General features: G+C 48.9%; 1 protein-coding gene across 1 annotated transcript; it reads right to left on the reverse strand.

The window, feature by feature from the left end:
* Positions 1-1836: 1836 nt before the first annotated feature.
* smap2 (small ArfGAP2) lies at positions 1837-22274 on the reverse strand. Its single transcript, XM_036555509.1, has 10 exons — positions 21554-22274; positions 8604-8737; positions 7402-7487; positions 6974-7052; positions 6334-6396; positions 6082-6157; positions 5709-5824; positions 5339-5513; positions 4425-4699; positions 1837-3994 (listed from the first exon to the last, which is right to left on the reverse strand). Exons 1-10 carry the CDS (start codon positions 21654-21656, stop codon positions 3869-3871), a joined length of 1233 nt encoding a protein of 410 aa, XP_036411402.1. The 5' UTR covers positions 21657-22274; the 3' UTR covers positions 1837-3868.
* Positions 22275-22582: the final 308 nt, after the last annotated feature.

Raw genomic sequence — 22582 nt, forward strand, 5'->3', positions numbered from 1 at the left:
AAAACGCAGTAGCACCAGTGAGCCATTTGAGGGCGACATTCCATCCATTTTTCATTCAAGGCTGTCCCTCACCGTGGATCCCTTTCAGAAGGTCCAGAAAGGACTGCTTCCCCTGCCCTACAAATGCCGTATGGCAACATTCAAGGGGGGTTTCCTCCACGTCACGGCAACGTTACAGCAACGTTGTGCCTCCAGATAAGCGGCAGGGGTTTCTCCTTTTTCCACTGCATGCACTCAGTGGTGCTATGCTCCTAGTCACTCAGACCAACAGCGCTGTACGACCGCTTGACCTGCTTGGCCACATCGCATCACATTTTCACTTATTCACATCAGTAAAGTGCGCCTACGTCGAAAAGGCTGGTTATGACAAAACAGTTCTGCAAATTATGTACACAATTATCTTCATGCATTGCTTATAATAATATTCATCACAATAATAATAATAATAATAATCTTGGAAAACAAACTAAAAAAATCAAGCCTTTGAGAGGGAACCCGAACTGAAAGGCTTTAGAACAATTAAAGAAGGGGGTGGGGTCATCACCTGTTGTTTGATGGACAGGTCACAGAGAACTGTTCTGTTCCCTTATTATATGTAATACAACAGTACTCTTCCTCCCACGGAGGTTATCAGGAATGATACGTTTATGAAAACATGTGAAAAGTGACTAAAATGCACGCTGCCTGAGTTAAACTCAATGAATCCATATTACACAGACTGAAAGTGCAAGGAACGTATCATAGCGCAGTGACATGTTTACATGCATACATACATTCATTCATGGTGTGTGTGAGCGTGCATGTGTCTGTGTGTGTACGTGTGTCTGTGTAGCTCCTACCCTGCACCCCTCTCACTCTCCCAGAGCTGTTTCTGGGTCAGTATCTCTTCTATTTTGGGGAGTTGGGTCCCCTGGGTACTTCTGCAACGCTGACAAAGAGAAGCTGCGGATTGTGAACCGAACGATGTGCTCCTCCCTTTCTCCACCACCAGGGGGCGACAACCGCCCACTACATATTGCACTAATCCTGAGGAGCTGATCATCAGTGTGACATGGTGTCTCTGATACTAGTGCAAACATTAGGGCACTGTGTGTGTGTGTGTGTGTGTGTGTGTGTGTGTGTGTGTGTGTATGGGGGAGGAGGGGAGGTTGTGTGTGTGCGTTTCATACATTCAGAGTGTGCTGGTTCAACAAAGAGCCAAGAAAACTGGTACAGACAAGGGGCCGGTGAGTGCGTGGCTCAAAATCCAGACATGGCATCACCGAAAGTTTTTCACAGTACGGACTGAGCATCCACAGTAACTCCAGAACCTGCACACACACACAGAGCACCCGGAGCAGCCAGGTTCTAACGCTGTTCTAACGCAGTCGCTTTTATCACACCAGGGATTTGCTAATGAGGGGCTTCCCGCTACCATGGATACGCCTAACGAACACGGTCTGGGCGTCCCCATGGCCACCGTGTAAACAACCTCACCTGATAAGGGCTCCGCCAACAGCGCCACGGGAGAGCAGGCGCAGAGAGCTGGTCGCACGCCGCTGAAAAGGCAAAGCACGCACAACAGCGCCAGGCTGCTCAAGCCAACAGAGAAGCGGGGAAAGAAGGGCGTCTCGGCTCTCCCCATGCAAACAAGCTGAAGGACACAGCAGATGTGGACAGGCAAAGTGCAACGCATCCTACCCCCCCACCCCACCCCCAACCATAACTAAGGTTACAGCCATCTTTGCCTCAGCAACATGAGGGCAGTCCCAGCCTCTTGAGTCTCCTCCCCACCCCTCCTGTCTCCATGCCAGGAGCCCCACAATAACACCCCCCCCCCCTTTCCACTCTCTCCGTTTCTCTCTGCATCTCAGTGGAGGGCGGAACCCTTTGATAAGAACCACAGCTTGAAGCCGCTTCTATTCCTGAACCTGTCTTTGATTGGTTAACAAGAGTATGACAGTTTATACAGAACATCCGTAACCCTTCCTTCAGTGTATCTCACATACTGGCTTTTCCTGCACTTACACATGATAACATCAACAAGCACAAACAGGTGTTAAGACTGGTCTCCCATTGCTTTCTTACAATGAAGGTGATTTAATGAATCCCAGACTCCTTCACTGTGTTATACTGCTGTTAGTCTGTTATGATTACATTTTTAAATCAAACTAAGCAATCAAAAACTGATTTAGTACATTTAGCAGTTTACAGTTTTTAAGACTCCCCACATTAAATTTTCCACCAGTCTCTAGGATTCTCACATTAGGACAACTGCCAGGGGAGGATGTGACCTCACTTCCTGCCCTCTCAGCTGCTCTGATCTCATACCCTCTCTGCAATCTGACTCTGTCATAAATATCAGACCAATTGCCTATAAAGACATTTCAGGGATAAGGGATTTTATTCATTTGACCTTATCATTCTACCCTGATGTAAACCCATGCCATGACACAAAGAGATTGAAACATTCATTAGTAAATTTGACTTTCATGGTCATAGCAAATAGAAAACTATGAAGAAAGCAGCCACAGTTGAATTGTAGAATGAATAAGAGGAAATGACTCCAATCTAAACTGTACATAACTATCCTATGGAGCATTTGTTTCCCACGTCACACTGGTCCTCTGGTGGTTCAGAGGCCTTCGGCACACAATAGCTTCTTCAGGAATATAAGAACCGAAAGAACGGTTCTGGGAGTAGAGAGACCACGAAATTTAAGGCTACTGTAAAGCTATTGTACATCTTTGGCTTCCAATCGTCTCCGCAGTTTTAAATAACGTTAGACAGAAAATCATCTCTAGACTAAAGCAACCCATTTCAAAAACGCCTCTGAATTTACAAACCTCGGTCTGTCGTGACAGTGAGTTGTGACGACACCTTTGCGAAAGAACGAGTGAACGGTCTTCTCCTTTCGACTGGAGCATCCTGTGCCCGAAGCACAGTTACAAGTTTTACGGTCTCTGACTGGCGCAAGCTTCCCACGGACAGTTCAAAGAGACTCCCGCCGAACCGACGCTGGCTAAGCAAGGAGCCGCGACGCGGTGCCACAGCGGGTCTTTCCTAATCTCACACATGGATTCCCTCTTCAACAGCGTGTCTCCTTCCTTCGAGATAAGCCTCACATCCACACACTCGTGACCCAAATACCCTGTTAGCGATGTTTCGCCGCAGAAGCCAAATGCACCAGAGTGACTCATGCATCCAGAGCAGCTTTTACACAGTGTGGCATCTCATATGGAGCTGGATCGGACACGCAGACTGAGCCCGCAGCAGGGAAAGTGAAAATGAAGCCTTCCACTACACTGGGCACAACAGGACTGGATGTCTAACGCAGACCACTGGAGGCCTGAAAGACTACATTGTTTGTGTTATCAGTGAGATCTAATGCAAAGCCCAACCCGCAGTCCTGCCTGCTGCGCAAAAACTGGTTTGGGCTTGAGAGAGCAGACACCAACAAGCATGGAAATAGACTATTAGACTATTTGAATAGCAGTGAACAGCAAAAGGATAGATGTTTTTTTTTTTTTTTTTGGAGGGGTGAGGAGCACGCATTGCTGCATGGGAGCGTGCCCTCATCGTGATGGGGTCTAGAACTGGTCCAAACACTGAAGACCACCCTCCTGTGACCTCTGACCCCTGACCCCTGACCTCTGCCAGGTCACGCAATGTCAGAAGGCAAGCATGGAGGTCTGGAGAATGGCTGTGAGGAGTATATGGAGGAAGGGAGAGAGGGACGGGGTGAACACCCCCCCTCCCCCTCTGAAAGTGCCCCCTCCCTCTTTAAATTTACAGAATGTCTGATGAAGTTTTGCGATGGCCGTTCCGTTTCCCTGACAACCCGCCTCCCCCTCTCCCACCCACCCACTCGCTCCACCCCTCCCCGGGATCATTTCCAGACATGTGACCCCAGCATGTGACCGGAGCCTGGTGCCGCAGCTCCGCCCATGTGCTGACCGTATCCCATCATGCTGTTCGCTCCGTAGAAGTTCATGCCCGCCATGTGCTGAGTCATCTGAAACAGACAGGCAAAGGTCATCGTCGTGGCAACGCTTAGAAGGGGAGCCCTCTTTATTTTTTTGTCTCGCATGCAAATGAAGCCTGTCTGATTTGACTTCACACACACAAATGAGTTCACGCATGAAAAATTCATACAGTAAGGCTTCACACACTTCACACAAGCCTGCAAGCAAAAAAAAAAAAAACCCTTCACACTAAAAGTCTCCATGCACTAAAAGCTGTCACACTAACAGTCTACGTGCACTAAAAGCCTCCACGTCCATGAAAGACTTCACAAACTAAAAGGACCCTGAAAAGCTGAGGTAACCGCTGCCTGATGCTCCCCTCACTATCCCTAGGAGCATGCTACAGCCTGTGACCTTAGCAACACTACAGTGTTTCGGACCTAGCCCCCCCCCCCCCCCCCCCCCCCCTTCGGGTCTCACCTGGGCTATATTCCATTGCAGCTGCTGGGCCTGCTGCACTCCATACATCTGCTGTGGTACGGCCGCCACCCCTCCCATCATGCCGTTCTGCAATCCCATCATGCCCCCCTGCACCCCGGCCATGTAGGGGGAGGCGGCGGACATGCCCGGCTGCGGCAGGACGTTCTGCTGGCCCATCATGGTACCCATCATGCCCCCCTGGGCTGCCAGCGCCTGGTAGTGGCCGTACCCCGCCGCGGCGTAGCCCATCTGAGCTGGAGCCATGTACATACCACCTGTAGAGAGCACGCACATATACACACACCATGCACAGTAACACCATACGCGCGCACACACACACACACACACACACACACACACACACACACACACACACACACACACCATGCACACGCGCGCGCACACACACACACACACACACACACACACACACAGTAACACCACACACACACCATGCACAGTAACACCATACGCGTGCACACACGCACACACAGTAACACCACACACACACGCACACACAGTAACATCACACACACACCATGCACATAGACACACACACACACAAACATCACACATGTGCGCACACACACACACACACACACACACACACACACACACACACACACACAACAGGAACAACTGAGTGGCTTTCCCATTTTGAAATACACATAAAAGCAGAACCACACTGCAGGCGTGACTGGCAGTGGAATTTCTGTTCTTGCAGAATAATGTAATGTGTAATGTCCTGCATATGCCATACGCAGTGTGGTGTGGTTAAGCGGCTGTACATTACAGACTTGCAACAGACATAGGAAATCTGTGCTGTGGGTCAGCAGAGCAGAGAGATGAGGCCGCGCTGCATACTCAGTGTGAAACGGGCCTCACGGCCCCCCGAGGCTGGGCGGAGCTCTCACCGTGGGCGGCCATGCTGTTGGCGTGCGGCGTGACCGTGCCGTACAGGGACAGGATGGAGTCCTTGGACATCTTCTTCCCGTTCTCCTCGGGCTTCGGCGCCGGGTCCAGGAACAGGCTGAGGTTCTCTGGCACCGAGCTGGCCATGCGGCCCGTGGGCATGGTCCCGGAGACGGGCTGGAGCGGGTCAGAACCGAACGAGAATGTTCACCGTTCATCACTGGCTGGACCAAACTCACAGCTCTTACCCACAGCTACAAAACCAGAGCCTTTATCATACATCTGGTCCAAAACAATGGGGTGTCCGACTGGGGAGTTAAACCCATGACCCTCTGGTGCCCTGGCCACTCCTACAGTCTGTCTCAGGCTCACCGTGCTCTTGCTGGAGTCAGAGGAGGGCGTGGCCATGGATCCGAAGAGGTCCAGTGAGTGGCTGACCTCTGGGCTGGGTTTCCCATTGGTCACAGCTGCAGCTGGAGGAGGGGCATCTGAGCGAGGGCAGCAGGGGACAATTAGAGCTACAGCAGCACGGAGTAATGTGTCCAGCAAGCTGTGTGGTGCGTAGGAGGTCTAGTGCATTGCATTGTGGGTACTCTTTGTAGGAAGAGCTGAAGCATTACCTTGTCTTAGATTTGCACTGTGGTGTAGAGTGTGCAGTGTACAGTGCAGTACACGGTGCATAGAGCACTGTGGGAAGTGTGAAGTGCATTGTGGGTACTGTCTGTAGAAAGAGCTGAAGCGTTACCCAGTCCTAACAGGTCAGTGACCGGCTGACTCGGCTTCACTGGGCTGGGCCTGGCCTGCTGCGAGTCATCCTTCTTCTGCAGAAATCGATCCACCATCCAATCAATATCAGCCATAACCAATCATCCAAACACTAACATGAAATACACACTGAAGAGCCGGGGTGTCTCTTTCAGTCTAGACTGGGAGAGACTGAGCAATGATGATTCAACAGACCGCGGCTGGGCTGTAGACGTCTCTCGCCAGCACTTACCAGTTTCATCTTCTCAAACACGACAGGCACCTCTTTGGCTATCGAGTCACTGCTCTTCTCCTTCTGCAAGCAGGAAGGGTTCTTTGGTTAAAAAAAATGAAAATATGTCCTTTTTTTACACAAATAAGAAAACTGAAACCCCAAAATGTCAAATCACGTGGCCGGAACGGCAATATGTGAAAAAGTGTATCCACTGATGTTTGAGTTCAAGTTTGTGGGGTGTCACTTTGCGCAAAAGCAAACTGTAAATTAAAGTGGCTATGAAATGACTTTTAACATCCATTTTCAAAACCACATTCACGGCTGTCAAAAATGGGCGAAAACTTCAACCACGTGTTACTGTGCAAGCTTTTCAAGTATGAAGAACACATTTTTAATTACATTTCCTCCCCATCTAAGGCATGTAGAATAGTTCGCTGAAAACATTAAAACAGTCAGCTCAGTCTACAGGTAAGCAACGGCTGACAAATACCCAGTTTTCACAAAGATATGCTCACTGTCTCCCCCATGAAGTCCACCTCTGATACTGCAGGGTGACCGATTCTGCTTTACCACAGTTCTGTCAGGATAGCAGCCCTCTGTGCTCTCCATAATCCGGCAGCATGTACTTCCTGAAGCTGCCTGTTCCTCCTGCACTCACCCTGAAGGTCTGGATGTTGATGCACTTGTCCATGTACTTCTTTTTCTCATACTTGTCCCGTATGAAGGCCTCTGCAGATCTGTGCAGTCGGTGTTAAAGAGGAAGTCTTGTGCGTCTGCAAGGTAGCCATTCCCCCACAAACCAACCAACCAGTTATTATAGGAATAAGAATAAGAAATACTTTATTAATCCCGAAGGAAATTTGAGTGTCACAACTGCACCGTCCGGCACACATCAAAAACAACAAAAGAATAAATTGAATAAAATAAATAGAGGTATAAAATACAACAAATAGAAAGAAGTTTGTGCAATTATTAGAGAGCCACCACTATTCCAATACAGAATCCTGCCCTCCATCAAGCATACACACAGACAGGCACAGACAGGCTCAGACAGAGATGCCGCTGTTCCCAGTATGAGGAGGATACTGGTCCGTTTCAGGACGCTGGAAGCACTCGGGGAGGAAGGCTTCGTAAAGACGCTTGGCCTTGGCGTTCCCCATCTCCTGGACACACTGAGACAGAACGGAAACAACATTGTTACTGCCTAATTATTTATAGATACAGAGACCACACAGACAGGACAAAACAAATTCTGTTTCTAACTGTTCAGAGGCAGAGAGACACCACAGGACTAACCAGAAGACAGAAGCAACATCATGACAGACAATGGAAACATCCATAAGGACACAGCGACGCCAGACACTCCCTGAGAGAGGGGGTGGGGGGTGGGGGGGGGAGAATGCAAGGGAAGGTGAGTAGATGTAGAAAAGCTTGAGACGCATCGGCCTACATGTCTGTCAGCACTAATGGTTGAACGGAGATTTCAAAGGGCCGCGGTCAGCATTAGCCATTAGCCGTTAAGCATTCCCACACCACGAAGCCTAATCAAAGCCCAAGACATTTAAGCCGAAAACCAAAGGACAAAGCGCAAGGCGGAGGAACGCAATCGGAATGCTAACGCTAAACCGATTTAAACGAGAGCACACTGTGAACCCAATACTGACACGCCTGTAAGCCCCGGATGCGGCACGGCCAGAACGAGGCAGTGCCCTTCCGCAGTGGCGACGCAGAAGGGACAGAGCTGCCGCGTAAGAGACCGCAGATCGCTCCCGTGGCCCCTGGGGGGCGCCGTGAACCCTGCGTGCCTTTGTGTCATCCTGCGTCCTGACATGCTGTGCACTTAAACCGTGCGTGGAGAAGCCCTCACTGCTATATGCTGAAAATACCGTTTCCTTAGTCCAATCTGTAGGGGAGAGAACTGGTCCCTTCTACTGCAATGTCTGGTGAGGAAGTGCGCTCCTATTGGGCACGTAACAGAGTGTGCTTCTACTGGTGTACATAGTAGCGGAGTGCGCTCCTATTGGTGCAGATTGTAAGGGAGTGTTCTTCCATTGGAGCACACCATGAGTGAGTGTGCTCCTATTGGTGTAAATATTTGTGTATATATAGTAGGGGAGAGCGCTTCTATTGGAGTACACAGTAAGGGAGCGTGCTTCTACTGCCATACACTCTGACGAAGTACACTATACACACTTGGTGTATATGCTAAGCTTCTGTTGGTGCACACAGGAAGGAAACACAGCAGCAAAAGCATGCTGGATGACAAACAGCACGGGTTAGCCTCCGACCTGGATCTGCTCCTGAGTCCACTGGTCCAGGTTGACGGATTTGACCCGGGAGATGTGGACCCCCAGGTTCCGGTGGATTCCAGCACAGCGGATACAGATAAAGATCCCCAAATTCCAGGAAGCCCATCGAGGACCTGAGGGGAGAGGGGGGGGGGAGAGAGGGAGAGAGTGAGTGGACGAGAGAGAGGGAAGCCGGGTAGAACAGGGGAGGGAGAAACGTGGTCAATCACACCGGAGCCAATTGCTTAAAGGATTCTTTTATATCGATCAAATGACAGCTTTGCTGTGAAGTCCTCTCTGGTGCTGGTGTTGTCGCACAGACCCTGCCAGATGCCAGAGAGATCCTGCCAGACCACACAGGATAGCAGAGCCTTTCACAGATCCAGATACAACTTTGCCACGGGTGGAGTCCGACACAGACAAAGACGCACACGCGCATACACGCACACAGAAAGACCCAGGGACCTCAGTCCTCATTTACTTCACACAATACACTACTGACTGCCTGCTTACTGTGGAGCCAAAAGATACTACATATACACACATATTATATATATATATATATATATAATCATTCAGTTGATAATACATAAGTGCAGATCACTGCAGCGGTCAGACGCCCCCCCACTGTTCACGTTCTGCACTGCAAGTCTGGAGAACAGCCACTATTTCTGGACCAAAAATACAATCAATCACCATACAACAGCTTTCCTTATCTTTCCTGTATTTGATTGAAAACACAAAGGCTTGTGAAAAACATCTGCCCAACCCTGACGCCAGTGACGTAAGGCCTGACACAGTGAGAGTTCCCTCTGACAGAGCGCTGGAGGAACGGAATGGCTGAAATGCTGTGTGATGGATAATCCCGTTAGGGTCGGGGAGCGCGCTAATGAGCGTGACGCAGGGACCCCCCCCGGCTGTCCCTCACTCCGCGGGGCAGCTGGAGACCGGCTGCTCCTGCTAGAAGGGCCGCTCATTTCCAAGTGTAATGCAGGTTGCAGGTGGCCACGTGACAGCCTTTTACCTTGGGGCGGTTATTGACAGGATGAGTGCCACACACACACACACACACACACACACACACACACACACACACACACACACACACACAGACACACAGATACACACACAGACACACACAGACACAGTCACACACGGGCATACAGACAAACAGACAGATAGACACACACACACACAGACAGACACACACACACACACACACACAGACAGACTCAGAGGGCCTGATGAACACTGGTCTGTGGATGGACCTCCAAAGGCAACTCGGGGTCTAGGGAGGCAAAGATGAAATTCCTACAGTGTCTCGCTGTTTATGTAACCTTCTGAGGCTACAGAGGCTTCAAAGAGAACGCAGGAGCTGCTGGACTGGAAAAACAGCTCTTGTATTTGCAGCGGGAATTTGGAGCGACCGTGGACGTGTTTATCAGTGCGCAATGCTCCAGGGCTTGCAATGTATACACATGACCACTAGATGGCAGCAATAGGATCTTTCCAATGGAGCAGATAATGCGCACCGGGAATCCCTCTCCAGCCACTTCCACGGTGTACTGCTGTTCTGTCCTGAGACAACCCTTACGCCAATCACGCAAACAGAATTCATGTGAACTCACGTAAAAACAAGGTAAACTCTCAGACCGTTAATCCCTTTCAATAATATTATAGGCTACTGAGTGTCTATAGTTTGGGTTAATGAAGACTTAATAGAAAATTTTAGATTTTGGTAAACACAGTCTAACAGAAAGGTAATGACATGTTTTAGTCAAACAGCTGGACACACCGTTAGAGTACAAGTATTGCATGAAGTCCTGCATATGTATAGAGTCCACCTTCCGTTTCAGAAACAGGGCACCAAGCACAGCTGTGTGTTTACAATTAGGATGAAACAAGGCGGTGATTTGGTGTACAATGTCGATGGATTTCTACAGAGCTTGAGAGAAACAAGAAAGGGTATGTGGTGAGAACCACTGGCCAGTAGCACCTAAAACACGCCCGTTCTCTTTATAGGATTGACACCATTTGTTCCAACAGCACAGACACAAAAAGCTGGCCCAGTTCCGAGACACCAAGAGACTGCCACTTTCGACCTGTGACCTTCGACCTGTATGCGGTTTCCGCAGTGCTGGCTACCACGTGCTCTAATTATAGCGGACTAACTCCGCAAAGCCTGTTTACCCATAAACACCGCAGCAGAGCCGGCGCCGAGACCCGTATGGCCGCCGGACCTCATCCGGCGCAGACACTGGGAGTGACCGCTGGCAAACCCCGGTCCTCATCCCCCGGGAACACGACCGCAATGTGAGCACAGCAATAAAGGACCTGACCAGAACCATACGATGTTTGAACAGAAGTTGATTTTGTGTGCTGTGTGTCTCTCTCATCTCCAATTGTCTGTTTGTGTGTTTTTGTGTTTTTGGGTAAACAGGCAAGCAAGGCCGTCAGTAAACACAAGCCAATCGGTGAACCACAGCCTACCGCTGCGTAAATGGATCATATGAAGACCATGCGTGTCCATCTGGAGGCATCTGCTAAGAACATAACCAGGGTGCTGTAATCCTCGGTTAGGAACCCAAACAACCTGCGACTATGTGACCATTCCCAACACAAGGCATTTCCATACATCTCAGAACTATAGGGCTGCCCACCACTAACTGCCCATGCCTCTACACCAACCATTCACCACACCCAAAGAGGCTGCACTGAACACCTAACTCTAACTCTCCACCAGCCACTCACAGCGGAGGAGTGAACCATAACAACACCGGCCAATGAGAGCAGCCAGTGGTGTCATGATTCCATCCCTGTGGTTGAGACACAGAAATGTGCTAATAAGGCCCCTTCTCTTCCTGCCCCACTTCCTCTCTGCCCTCTGTCCTGCACCATGTGCCTCCCTCAGTAAGCTGCTTGCACCGTCTTAGTGCAAGCCCCCGCGGAGCGACCTCGCGTCTGTGAGCTCGTGCGAGCGCAGGCGTGGCGAGTGTGCACGAGGATCGTCCTTCCGGGAAGGATAAGCAGGCCGCTCGGCATGTGACGGCACCGGACTCTGTGCTGGCCACGTGCGTGGGGGACAGGCACACAAGCGGCCCGGGCACAGACCCAAACGTCTACCACAATACAGGAAGGACATAACACAGTTAGTGTAACACAGATAGCACAGTTAAAAGTAGACTAACACATCGGATCACATCTTAGTGGGACTAAAAGTTATACAGTGGACTAACAGAATGGAACACAGGCTTAACACAGTCCAGAACTAACACAGGTGAACACAGGACAGTTTAAGAAGAATAATACAGCATAGGGCACTCAGCACAAGAGGGAGGGCACAGAACAGTAATTTCGGCACAGGGGATCAGGTCACTGCAGAGCACCAACAGAGAGAGACAGTGGCAGAGTGAGAGAGATGCAGAGAGAGAGAGAGACAGATGGAAACGGAGAGTGAGCTCTACCTCCTGACAGCAGATGTGTCTCAGGCATGGCCGTCAGTTTGTTTCGAAAAGTGCCGGGGACAACGACGGGTTCGACGTGTATCAACTAACTAATGGCTTTCAAAAAGTGGTGGGGACGAAATGGGCCACGACAAAAAGTGGTGGGGACATGTCCCCAGCGTAAATGACGCCTATGGTCTCAGGGTAAACCACCGCTTTGCCTTCCCCTGTCTCTGTGCTTGGGGACGTTTCAGGAGCCCAGTGCTGGAGAGAAGGCCAGTGATGTCATAATGAAGACAGGGAAATCATAGGGGAGAAGTCACTAAGTAAAACCAGTGAGTGCACTGTGCCTCTTAATAGCTGGAAAGAGTGCACACACATACACACACACACACACGCATGCGCTAACATACACACGGGCATGCATGCACACATGTGGACACACAAACACACATTCTCACACATACACACATGCACACAGGCGCACACACACACACACACACACACACACACACACACACACAGACACAGACACACACACACACAGACACACACACACACTCTCCTGCCCGCTGTGCTTACTCAGCGCATTGACAGGCCCCTGAGGCCCACCAGCCTCGACTCCTGCTGTTGTTTTCCCCAAACCTCCCCGGAGCGCGTACACACCTGCGGCATCGCAAGCAGGCCTGCACAGCACAGACAGCCGCAGGGGGCCTGGGGCGCTGCAGCCCCCCCCAGCACTCAGGGGCTGCCTGCATCACTCCTCTGCACAGCGCAGGAACCAGCCTTGTAACCTGAGGGTTGCGGGCTTGAGTCCGGGACAAAGCACTGCTGGTGCACCTGTGTGTGCGGCACATGAACTGCTCCTAAATCCATCTGTGTAAATGGATCATATGAAGACCATACGTGTCCACCTGGAGGCACCTGCTGGAAGTATCTGCTAAGAACATAACCAGCGTGCTGTAATCTGGGAAGGCAAACAACCTGCAGCTATGTGACCATGCCCAACGCAAGGCATCTGCGTATGTTTCAGACCTACAGGGCTGCCCACCGCTAACTGCCCATTCCCCTGCCTCAACTCCAACATTCACTGAATGTTGTTCACACGCATGCCCTCAACTCTCTGCCCCTCTTTACACACTATACCAGCGTGTTACACGCACACAGGTCTGTCTCTCACACCAAACTGCCTAATGACAAGTTCAGACCCCTGACCCTAAAACCCCAATATCCTACCGCCATCTGTCTGCCACGCAGCTGTTTAAACTGCTGAGAGAGAAACAAGCCGAGGTTCATTCACAGCCAGGAGTGTTCCTGGGACTCACTCTCAACATGCAGATGAGTTTATTCCTCCTGCTCATACTGCACAATTACTCCCCTGAAAACGTGAACTACATCAACCCACTTATTGTTATAACTTGTGAAATGCTTCAGTCACAGAGAGAAAGAGACAGAGAGAGACACGGACACACACGCTCAGGGAAATGAACTTTACTTTGGCAGGTCCTGCGCATGGCTGTAGAATTGGGTAATGTAGCAAGCGACTTCCTCCATACCTAACACAAACCTTGTTTACGTTCTCGTCAGTGGAAATTTACAAGAATGCGAGGAGTACGGTAGGACTACAACCTTCAAAGAAAACACTGCGTCGTGTTTGGACACCAACAGCGTGTTCATGACAAAAGGAACACGAAGCAGTCAGAGGCCTGACTCATGGTTCCACTTGGTTGTAAAAGCTGCATTAAAATGGTGCCGTTGAGCTCAGATCAGCCGAGTGACTCAGTGCATATATCTGCCATCCTGCAGGTAAAACCTGGATCTAACAATGCGCACATATAAATACTGTGACTGGGCTCTTTACTGAACCATAAAAGTCTTCATGCGCCACTAAAAAGAATAAAAAAGGAACTTCAACAGGCAATCACAAATAAACCACGCAAAACATCCACCACCCCCGATCCCATTACCAAACTCTGACCCCCAAAACCCACAACCCACCACCCCACATCTTCTGGAACATTCCAACCTCTTTGACAAATCTATAGTGAGCATATTAAACTCTAAGACACATGAAGGCAAAACCCTCACCCTAACCTCTAACGACCCCCAACTCTGGATTTTGTTACTATGGGCAATCCATATCGCTAATTTTGTCTGGCCATACAGAGGGTAAGAAAAGAAACTCTGTATCACTGTCAAAAGCAATACTGCTGCCCGAGCATTAAAACCCTGGAAGAATAAACCTCCCCCGGCTTCAAACATAAACTGTGAAGCCAATGAAATAAAGTCTGCCGTTGACCACACTGAGCAAACATGAGGAAAATCCTCAGGTAGGGTACAAAATGGACACCCCCCGTCCCAGCCATATTACATAGAGATGGGTTTCTGTCTGTAGCTAGGGCACCGTGTACGACACACCATCATAATATCACCAAAACGGGGATGTTGTACGGACCCTCCATCACTGCCCCCAAGGAGGTCTGGTCCCCAAGCAATTCCTCCGGTGCTATTTCACCCACAAAAAGGGCTGCATACTGCACACACAATGCCCGACTCCCAACCTGTCCCCGAGCTCTGGAAAAGTGACATATACCAACCTCCCTCCACCCTCCTGCCAATCCCCCCCTGCCAAAGCCACCTGAACAACTGGAAAAGGGCACATCACCAGGAGGGCTATCCTAGGCATTCTTCACTGGAAGCGGTAAAGCCCCGCAGTGCATGCTCCACCCAGAGTCACAGGGAGTGTTTTGCAAGTGGGGTTCAACCCTCCTCCCCTGATAGCTGCAAACGGGCTCGGTTTGCATAGACCGGCATTCACAGACCTGCCTTGCTGGTGGCAGAGCTAGAAGACTCCAACTTAAACAAAGAGTTAAGTCATCTCAGTTAAGCGCACGGATGTTAGCAGACCTGTGGAGGTCTGGCTGAATGAAGCCTGTAGCATAGCTGGTGAGTGAGTGTCAGTCCCTCTGCAGCCTTGTCTGCTGATCTAACACCGATCAGAGGAGAACTCAGGATCAGAGGCCAATAGTGTGGATTACACTGTAATCACCTGCTGGGCGTCACTCAAGAGAGGGAATGAAAGACTTCAGCTTCTTATAAAGACACACGCACGTTAGCAGACGCACACAACAACACACGTGCCTGCACACAGATGGGGTGGCAGTGTAGCATAGTGGTAAGGAGAGGGACTGGTAACCCAAAGGTTTTGTTGGTGTGATTCCCCCGCTGGGGAACTGCTGTTGTGCCCTTGGGCAAGGTACTTAACCCACAACAGCCAACTGCCTAAATATCCAGCTGTATAAATGGATAATATGGAAAATTGTAACCTATGTAAGTCACTCTGGATAAGAACGTCCGCTAAATGTCAGTAATGTAATGTACACACGCACACACCTCTGTGCTTAAGGACAGTTCCAGGGTGACTCGCACAGACCCGGGCCGGCCGAGTCACGCGCTGTGAATCATCTCACCAGCCCCAACCGCTCGATAGCGTCGGCGTAAAAGGATTGTGATCCCTCATCGTCCGGGAGCGGGTATCGACAAACCTTCAGCATTGATGGAGATTGAGGGAGAGTGGGCCCTCGGCTCCCCTGGGATCGCATGTCGTCACCGCATGCCGACCACAGCCAATCGGCACTGGCGGGGGGTGGAGCCGCGGAACTCTCGCCGGGTTCCGGACCTGGCTGGGGTTCTATGTCCTGTGTTCTCGGCTGGGGAAACTCTCCCTGGAAGCAGAAGCAGCCCCTTCGCAGAGCGCAGAACTGCCCCCCCAGCCCCCAGCCCCCCCCCCCCCCCCCCCCCCAGCAATGATCCTCATCTAAACAGATGGGTCCATGACTGATTTATTTCCTCTCCTTTGTGAACGCCGGCCATCAAACTGCAGCTTGCGAGGACACACAGACCCAGGCAGTCCTCCTGGCATGGACAGATAAAGACCAACAGCCAGTACTGCAACACAGCTGCCACACCTGTGGGGAAATGTCCCGAAGCAAATTTCTTCACATATTCTGATGTACAGACATGGAGGTAACTTCACCCCAACTCCTGACGCGAAGCACCACAGCGCACAGACACCGGAGAACTTGCCACTCATCGGCTGAGAGGTGCGAGTGATTTCAGGAAAGCAAAGAACCCTGCCATTAAGTGTCAACACCGAGATGGCTTAAACTCTGGGGTTGTCCACCACTGTTCTTTGCAGAGGGTGTTCTTTAATGACCAGTGGGAAGCTGGTAACCTCGGCTGAGCATCTCAGCCAACAGGAACCATGAAATCAAGTCCCGGGAAGGAGAGTTTTACATAACTCTGCAGAACAGCCGGCCTCTTCAGAGCCCTTAACACTCTGTCACCAGCCAGAGCGGCGGCTCTAAGAGGCGTGACACATCACCGACTGTCAGCATCCCCTGACCCCGTCTCTCCGGACCAATCCGAGGGCCACATCTCCATGGCAACAGCAGGACCCTGTCACTCCGGCGGGCAACGGAACCTTATTCTGAGGCAAATGCAAAGAAGCCGAACCAGGAAACTCATGGGTCAGAGCACCAGCCGCCTCATACCGAATGAATCATTTTTTAATTATTATTTTTGGTAAAACCAGTTCGCATACATATATTTCCATTGTCATTTCTATTTATTTAGTTCAGTTTATCTGCTTAGCAGATGCTCCTATCCAGAGGTATACTTACACAGGGTACAATTCCAACATGTTATCCATTTATATAACTGGATATTTACCAAGGCAGTTCTGGGTTAAGTACCTTGCCCTAAGGTACAACAGCAGTGCCGCGGGCGGGAATCAAACCAGCAACCTTTCTATTCCCAGCCCTGCTCCTTACCACTACACCACACTGCTCCTAACACTACACCACACTGCTCCTAACACTACACCACACTGCTCCTTACCACTACACCACACTGCTCCTACCACTACACCACACTGCTCCTAACACTACACCACACTGCTACTTGTTCATAGTGGTCAGAGGAAAAGACTCTTAACGGTAACGGGGGCTGAGACAGTGCCGCTGTGATCTCAAAGGGGGGAGCAAGAGAAAGCTCTGGTAATAAACACTGATAAATGGATAACACACTGAGGAGGGTGCTCAGCTGCGGGTACTGCAGATTGCCCTACATAAGGCTGCCTGCTAACAAAGTTAATAATTAAATAGCATTACTAATAGCAGGGAATACGATATTAACTGCGAATTAGGAAACGGGTGTAGCCGTACCTGTCAGAAATGTCTAAAAAATTATCAAATCACTAGATGTGGGTAGCTAAACAGCGTATTGTGAACGCAAGTGGAATAAGTAGTCTCTACAGCAGATAGACTGGTCCTTATAGGAAAGCTCTGTACAAAAGATTTCACAGAATAAATTCCCCCTGCAAAAGAAAGTTCAGTCTCAACGGCGTTTCCTGGGTAAATAAAGGATACGTAAATAAAATTCAAAAGGCAGTTCAGAATAACCGGTTAGCATATTGTAAAATGAGCACCAATGATTAAAAATAAATAAAGCTGCAGCTGTGCAGAAGATAAAGAAAAACTAGCGCATAGGTTATGTGCATTAAAAATCCATATGCATGCCACACTAACTGCGCTGATAGTTTTACTATGGAAGAAGTTACAAATGTGTATACAGTTACATTGGATGCCTGGGAAGTATTACATAATACGAAATTAGGGAAGATGAAGTACTGGGAAGATGACTTAAATTTAAGACTCAGTAAGTCTGTAGACTTTGGTATCACACACCCAAGAGTACTTTAAAAGCTAGGGGAGATTATTAATACCTCGTTATCATATTCTTTACACAATTTATAAAATATAATCTGGAGAAATTCCTTCTGTCAAGAAATATGGCAGTATAATACAAGTATATGAATAGTTACTATACTCATATAGTTTAAATTAGACTATACTCATTTCATGTAAGATTTTGGCATGTATCAACAGGGATAGTTTAGAATTACTCCTGGGGGAAAAAACTGTATCTTAAGTGATAGGAAGAGGCCATCATTCTTAATAAATCTCCTCATCTTCTCCTAGGAAACAACGAAATGTGTTGGCTCAAATCTGGCTGGTGATACGATACTGTACGTTTGGATTTTCAGAAAGTGTCTGACAAAATGCCACACTGAGTGACCTACATTGAGTGAAATCCTGCTGAAGTGTAAAGAGCAGGACCTGGAAGAATCATCTCTGAGTAAAAGCTGGGAAGATTCTGAGACCACGAGGGGAACGCTCGAAGATGCACTCTAGGCTATGGGCAAAATGATGGACCTCTACCTGCGTCAAAACGGACAGTCTCGTTCTTATGTAAATGCGATCAGCTCCCATAGGATTTAATGTGCAGGTAGGAGCTGCTTTGTGAGGAGCACTTTACATACTTTGTATAATGAGGCATTAATAAGGTCAAAGATGCGATAATGTTTAAGATAACACACGGTATGTGCAAGAAACCTTTACTTATAGTGCACATTGTGTATACTCTGTACACTTGTATAAACCCCCCCGTTAGCCTTGCCCATTCAAACTAGTCTAGTAAACGTCAACGTCATCTACCAGTTAGCAAACCATCAAGACTAGCCACCAAGCTAGGAAACTGATCAGAACAATGCCAATTCAGCTGGACTACTTTTAAAGCAAACAGGTTCTCCTAATAGCTGCTATTATTCACCTCGATTGCCATTTCATTTAGTCATGGTCAGCAAGCGACAAACACGATTAATGGCTGGTCACCTAGCTGGGTAACATCTCTTCTTGAATCTGGTCCCTGATGTGTTAGACAGGGAAGTGCTGTTTGAGGACACGTTTACCCTAAAGAGACCCTCCATGCACGCCCTTCGTGTGTGCCCCTCTTCTTGTCTCTGATTGGCTGCTGCCTTATATGACACCCACTGAAACAGGGACAGTAGGTCCAGCTGCTGCTTCCTGTCTGTCACTCCTGCATCCTTTTCCCTCCATGTTCCTCTCTGGCTCCAGACGTGTCAGCCCCCACTGACACAGACGTGTCAGCCCCCGCTACACTTCACCTGTTGTACCGTACTCAACAGCACACCGCAAACACAAGGGAAGCTTCTCAATCATTTATCACAGAGGTAACAAAGACATGAAAAAAAAACAGAGATGCACGCTTTGTCAACACAGAAATGAAAAAAAGCCATGCATTGACATAGTTAATGTTTAAGGAAAGCAGCAGGAAACTTGTTACGCAGGTGATAACACAAGGAGTTCCTATCTCTCACAGCCCCTGCCACTCTGAGGAGAAGGTGTGAAATGAACAGTAGTGAAGGCCCAAAAGTTGTCATCTCAGATGTGGTGTGTGTCTGTGTGTGTGTGTGTGTGTGTGTGTGTGTGTGAGAGAGAGAGAGAGAGAGAGAGAGAGAGAGAGAGAGAGAGAGAGAGAGGGAGAAAGAGAGAAGAAAGAATAAGGGAAGTGACTGAACAGTGTTATTCCCGGCACCTAATGTACTTCACTTCACTGGAAATGTCAACATTTCTAGCTTTATCCTCATGCAAACTTCCAGTTTGCGCAACAGGGCACTGATGCATAAGTGAACGGCCCTGCTACTAGTGTCAGCCCTGGCACTGAAACACAGCAACTTTAAAAATGGTACCCACTGAGCATTACAGCTGGACAGCTGTGTGGTGTGATGTCCAGGCAGAGACAGTGTGTGTGTGTGTGTGTGTGTGTGTTGGGTGCTGTGCAAATGGATCAATTGTATTGAAAAAGGAAAGCTGCACAAGTTCCCCTGACACCTCCTGAACGGATGACGTAACAAATACGATCGATTATTTCCTCATGGCCTGAACAGAGGTGATGATGTCACCCACAGATCTCCGCACAGCGGGTCTTGCACCAAAGCGTGCTCCTCGGCTGCACGCGGAACGCACAAGCAAAGCCTGGATCTTTCCAGACTCAGATCTTCAACGCCTCAGGGCCTGTTCCCATTTCAAAATGGAGCGCGTGAAGCGGTCTGTCCCACCACAAACACAGCACATGTTCCCTGCCCACAGGGAGATGCGGGGGTCTGCACTGGGCCAGCGGAGAGAGAGGGGGTTAGCGTTGCACGCCACACCCGAAGCACGCAACGACCCCCAGGTAAAGCCAGGAGTGCATCTGGCACACGCCGGAGATCGCCGCTCACCTGGCCTGACACACACCTGGGCTCCTGCTGGCAGCCGGACTGACATTTCACTCTGCACTGCCAGACCGTCCTTCTTAGGAGAGCGAGAGAACTCCAGCCAGACAGGGGCGGGAGAGGGGGAGATTAAATCTGACCAATGGGATGGCGGTGCTTTTTAGCAGGATGCAGGGCTTGGCCATGTCCCTCAGAGGGTGAAGGTCAAGCAGAGCAAACTGCCACAGTTCACAGAATCTGAGCGACAGTGTAATCAGTGTGCCCACAATTAAAAAAAAAAAAAAAACCTGGAGGACTGATTTAAGTATGTTTACCAACACAGACACATACACAAACGCAGGTAGTGCACTTTTTTTTTAACTGTGGCATGAGTTGAACTACTGTTGTTAACCCTTTGTCCGCTGGAACCGCTGGAAAACGGCAAGCAATGTGCGCGCAGATATTCGGTGCAGAAGAGTCCATTTCTTGGGTTGACTCAGGCCACCGGCAATCACAATAGCTAACAGGAAGTTGCATTTTGTGGAAGTGGCGACAGTTTCCACACCGCACTCTTTTCGCATCGATGGTTTAATCCGCTTTGTCGAACCCAGGGGCTGCATTTTTTTATTGCGACAAAACTATCTATTTGATAACGCATAATTTTATTTTCTAAATTTTCTGTCTACAGGCATCAGCAAGCCTTGCTGTAATGGCCAGCAGCAACTCAAAAATGATATAGCTACAACTCAGACGTCAAGCTATGGCGTCCTAGATTACGGCTGTCCTTTATTGCTTTTACACCAAAATAAAACGAGTTTCAGGTGCTGATTTACCACGGGGAAATGCAGTAATATTTCCACATATATTTCATATGAGGAAATGGTAGATGGCAACACTTCTCAGACATACAAGCCCGAACACGTTAGATAGCACTCCCTCCAAAAAGAAGAGAAAAAAGCACTACAGCGTAAATTCAAGGTGACCGAACAAATTGTAAGAATACCTAACATACGATCTCACTTCAGTGATTACACTGCACATATAGTTCAGCAAACCGTGTACTGCAGACGAACCTAGTGTGATAGTGTGGGTTTCCAATGTCTGTTTGATGATATTCTCGGCGTGTAATTACCTGGAGGGACAGATAATGCAATATTTCCGGTGTGTGAGAGAAAGTAACTTTTATCCACGTTTGGTAACGATTATCGCCCCATACATGATCGGATCGATAAATGCATGCAGTTGAGGCAAGCGAGCTAGACTAGCTGCTAGTACATAGAAAACGAGCTTGGGTAAGGAACGGGTTGAGTCACAGTAAAAAACGCGATGCACAAATTTATTTCCTTGCGTGCACAGTTCGGAAAAAACATCACGATGTCAAAAACACTTACCTTTGGCTTGACAATCGGCGCAGTATTTGTTTTCCTCTTGCGAAAGAAGAGACGTGAGGACAGCCTGGTATCTGTCGATATCTTTTACCGATTTACCCGTCATTTTCTGCAGTTCTATTTCACCGCTCTTCCCCCGGTGGTCCTAATTTCTGTAAAACTTCGTTTCCGAAGATCAAAAAGGCAAGCAAATCAAATAAAACACACAGACGATATTGCTAATGCACCTTACTTCCTCTAAAACAAGGGGGAAGTATGCTGAACCAATGAAAAAAGACCGATTACACGAACGTGTGAATAACAGTTGTGGCTCAGTCTGGTATCTTTAGTCGTGTTATTTTTTATTGGTCTAAGCATCAAGCTGCGTCGAGAAAATAATGTTCAGGCGGCACGAAGAATGGTTCACGTATGTTATTTCCAGGTCCTTGAATTTTATTAAAACGATGCGTGCATTTTAAACAGCCTCCGCTAGTTAAGCTTGTCTGGCCGTCCCCCCCACTTAAGAGAACCCTGACTGCATTTCAACAACTGCACATCTCAAATGGATTTCCTGTTTCCGCCGCTCCTGCGCCCTTTAAATTCATCATTATCTTTCGGTAGGCTCGCTCCCTGCCACTCTTCCCTACGTTTGACAGCAGATCCCTCCCAACCTCCTTCTTTTAACATTGAAATCGTCCGTTCATCTTGCCATGCCACATCCAATAGCGAATTTAAACCAGGAATAGTTATCCTTAAAACACTGCAATAATGGTCTAACCGTAACGTCACGACCAAAGGCGCACACACTGACGGATGTGCGAGGATGAGCGTTTTCTTTGTTGTGAAAACTCGCCATCTAGCGGTCAAATTTTAGTGGCGATACCGGCATTTCAACCAACCGACATCTCCATCTCTCCACGATTTTACAGATCACACCACTAGCTTTACGTTCATTGTAAAATATATTAGCCTACTCATAGTTCAAATGCTTCTTCAAAAAGAATTGTCTGCATTGTCCATGGCAAGGAGCAGGGCTCGTGACCAAAAGGTTGC

This window comes from Megalops cyprinoides, chromosome 21 (assembly GCF_013368585.1).
Source record: "Megalops cyprinoides isolate fMegCyp1 chromosome 21, fMegCyp1.pri, whole genome shotgun sequence".
Lineage (NCBI taxonomy): Eukaryota > Metazoa > Chordata > Actinopteri > Elopiformes > Megalopidae > Megalops > Megalops cyprinoides.

Coding starts and splice junctions, on each gene's coding strand:
- smap2 (XM_036555509.1), bottom strand. CDS start 21,656: ATGACGGGTAAATCGGTAAAAGATATCGACAGATACCAGGCTGTCCTC. Junction 7,488..8,603: donor GGACTCAGGAGCAGATCCAG/GTCGGAGGCTAA, acceptor GTTCTGTCTCAG/TGTGTCCAGGAGATGGGGAA. Junction 5,514..5,708: donor CTGACTCCAGCAAGAGCACG/GTGAGCCTGAGA, acceptor GACCCGCTCCAG/CCCGTCTCCGGGACCATGCC.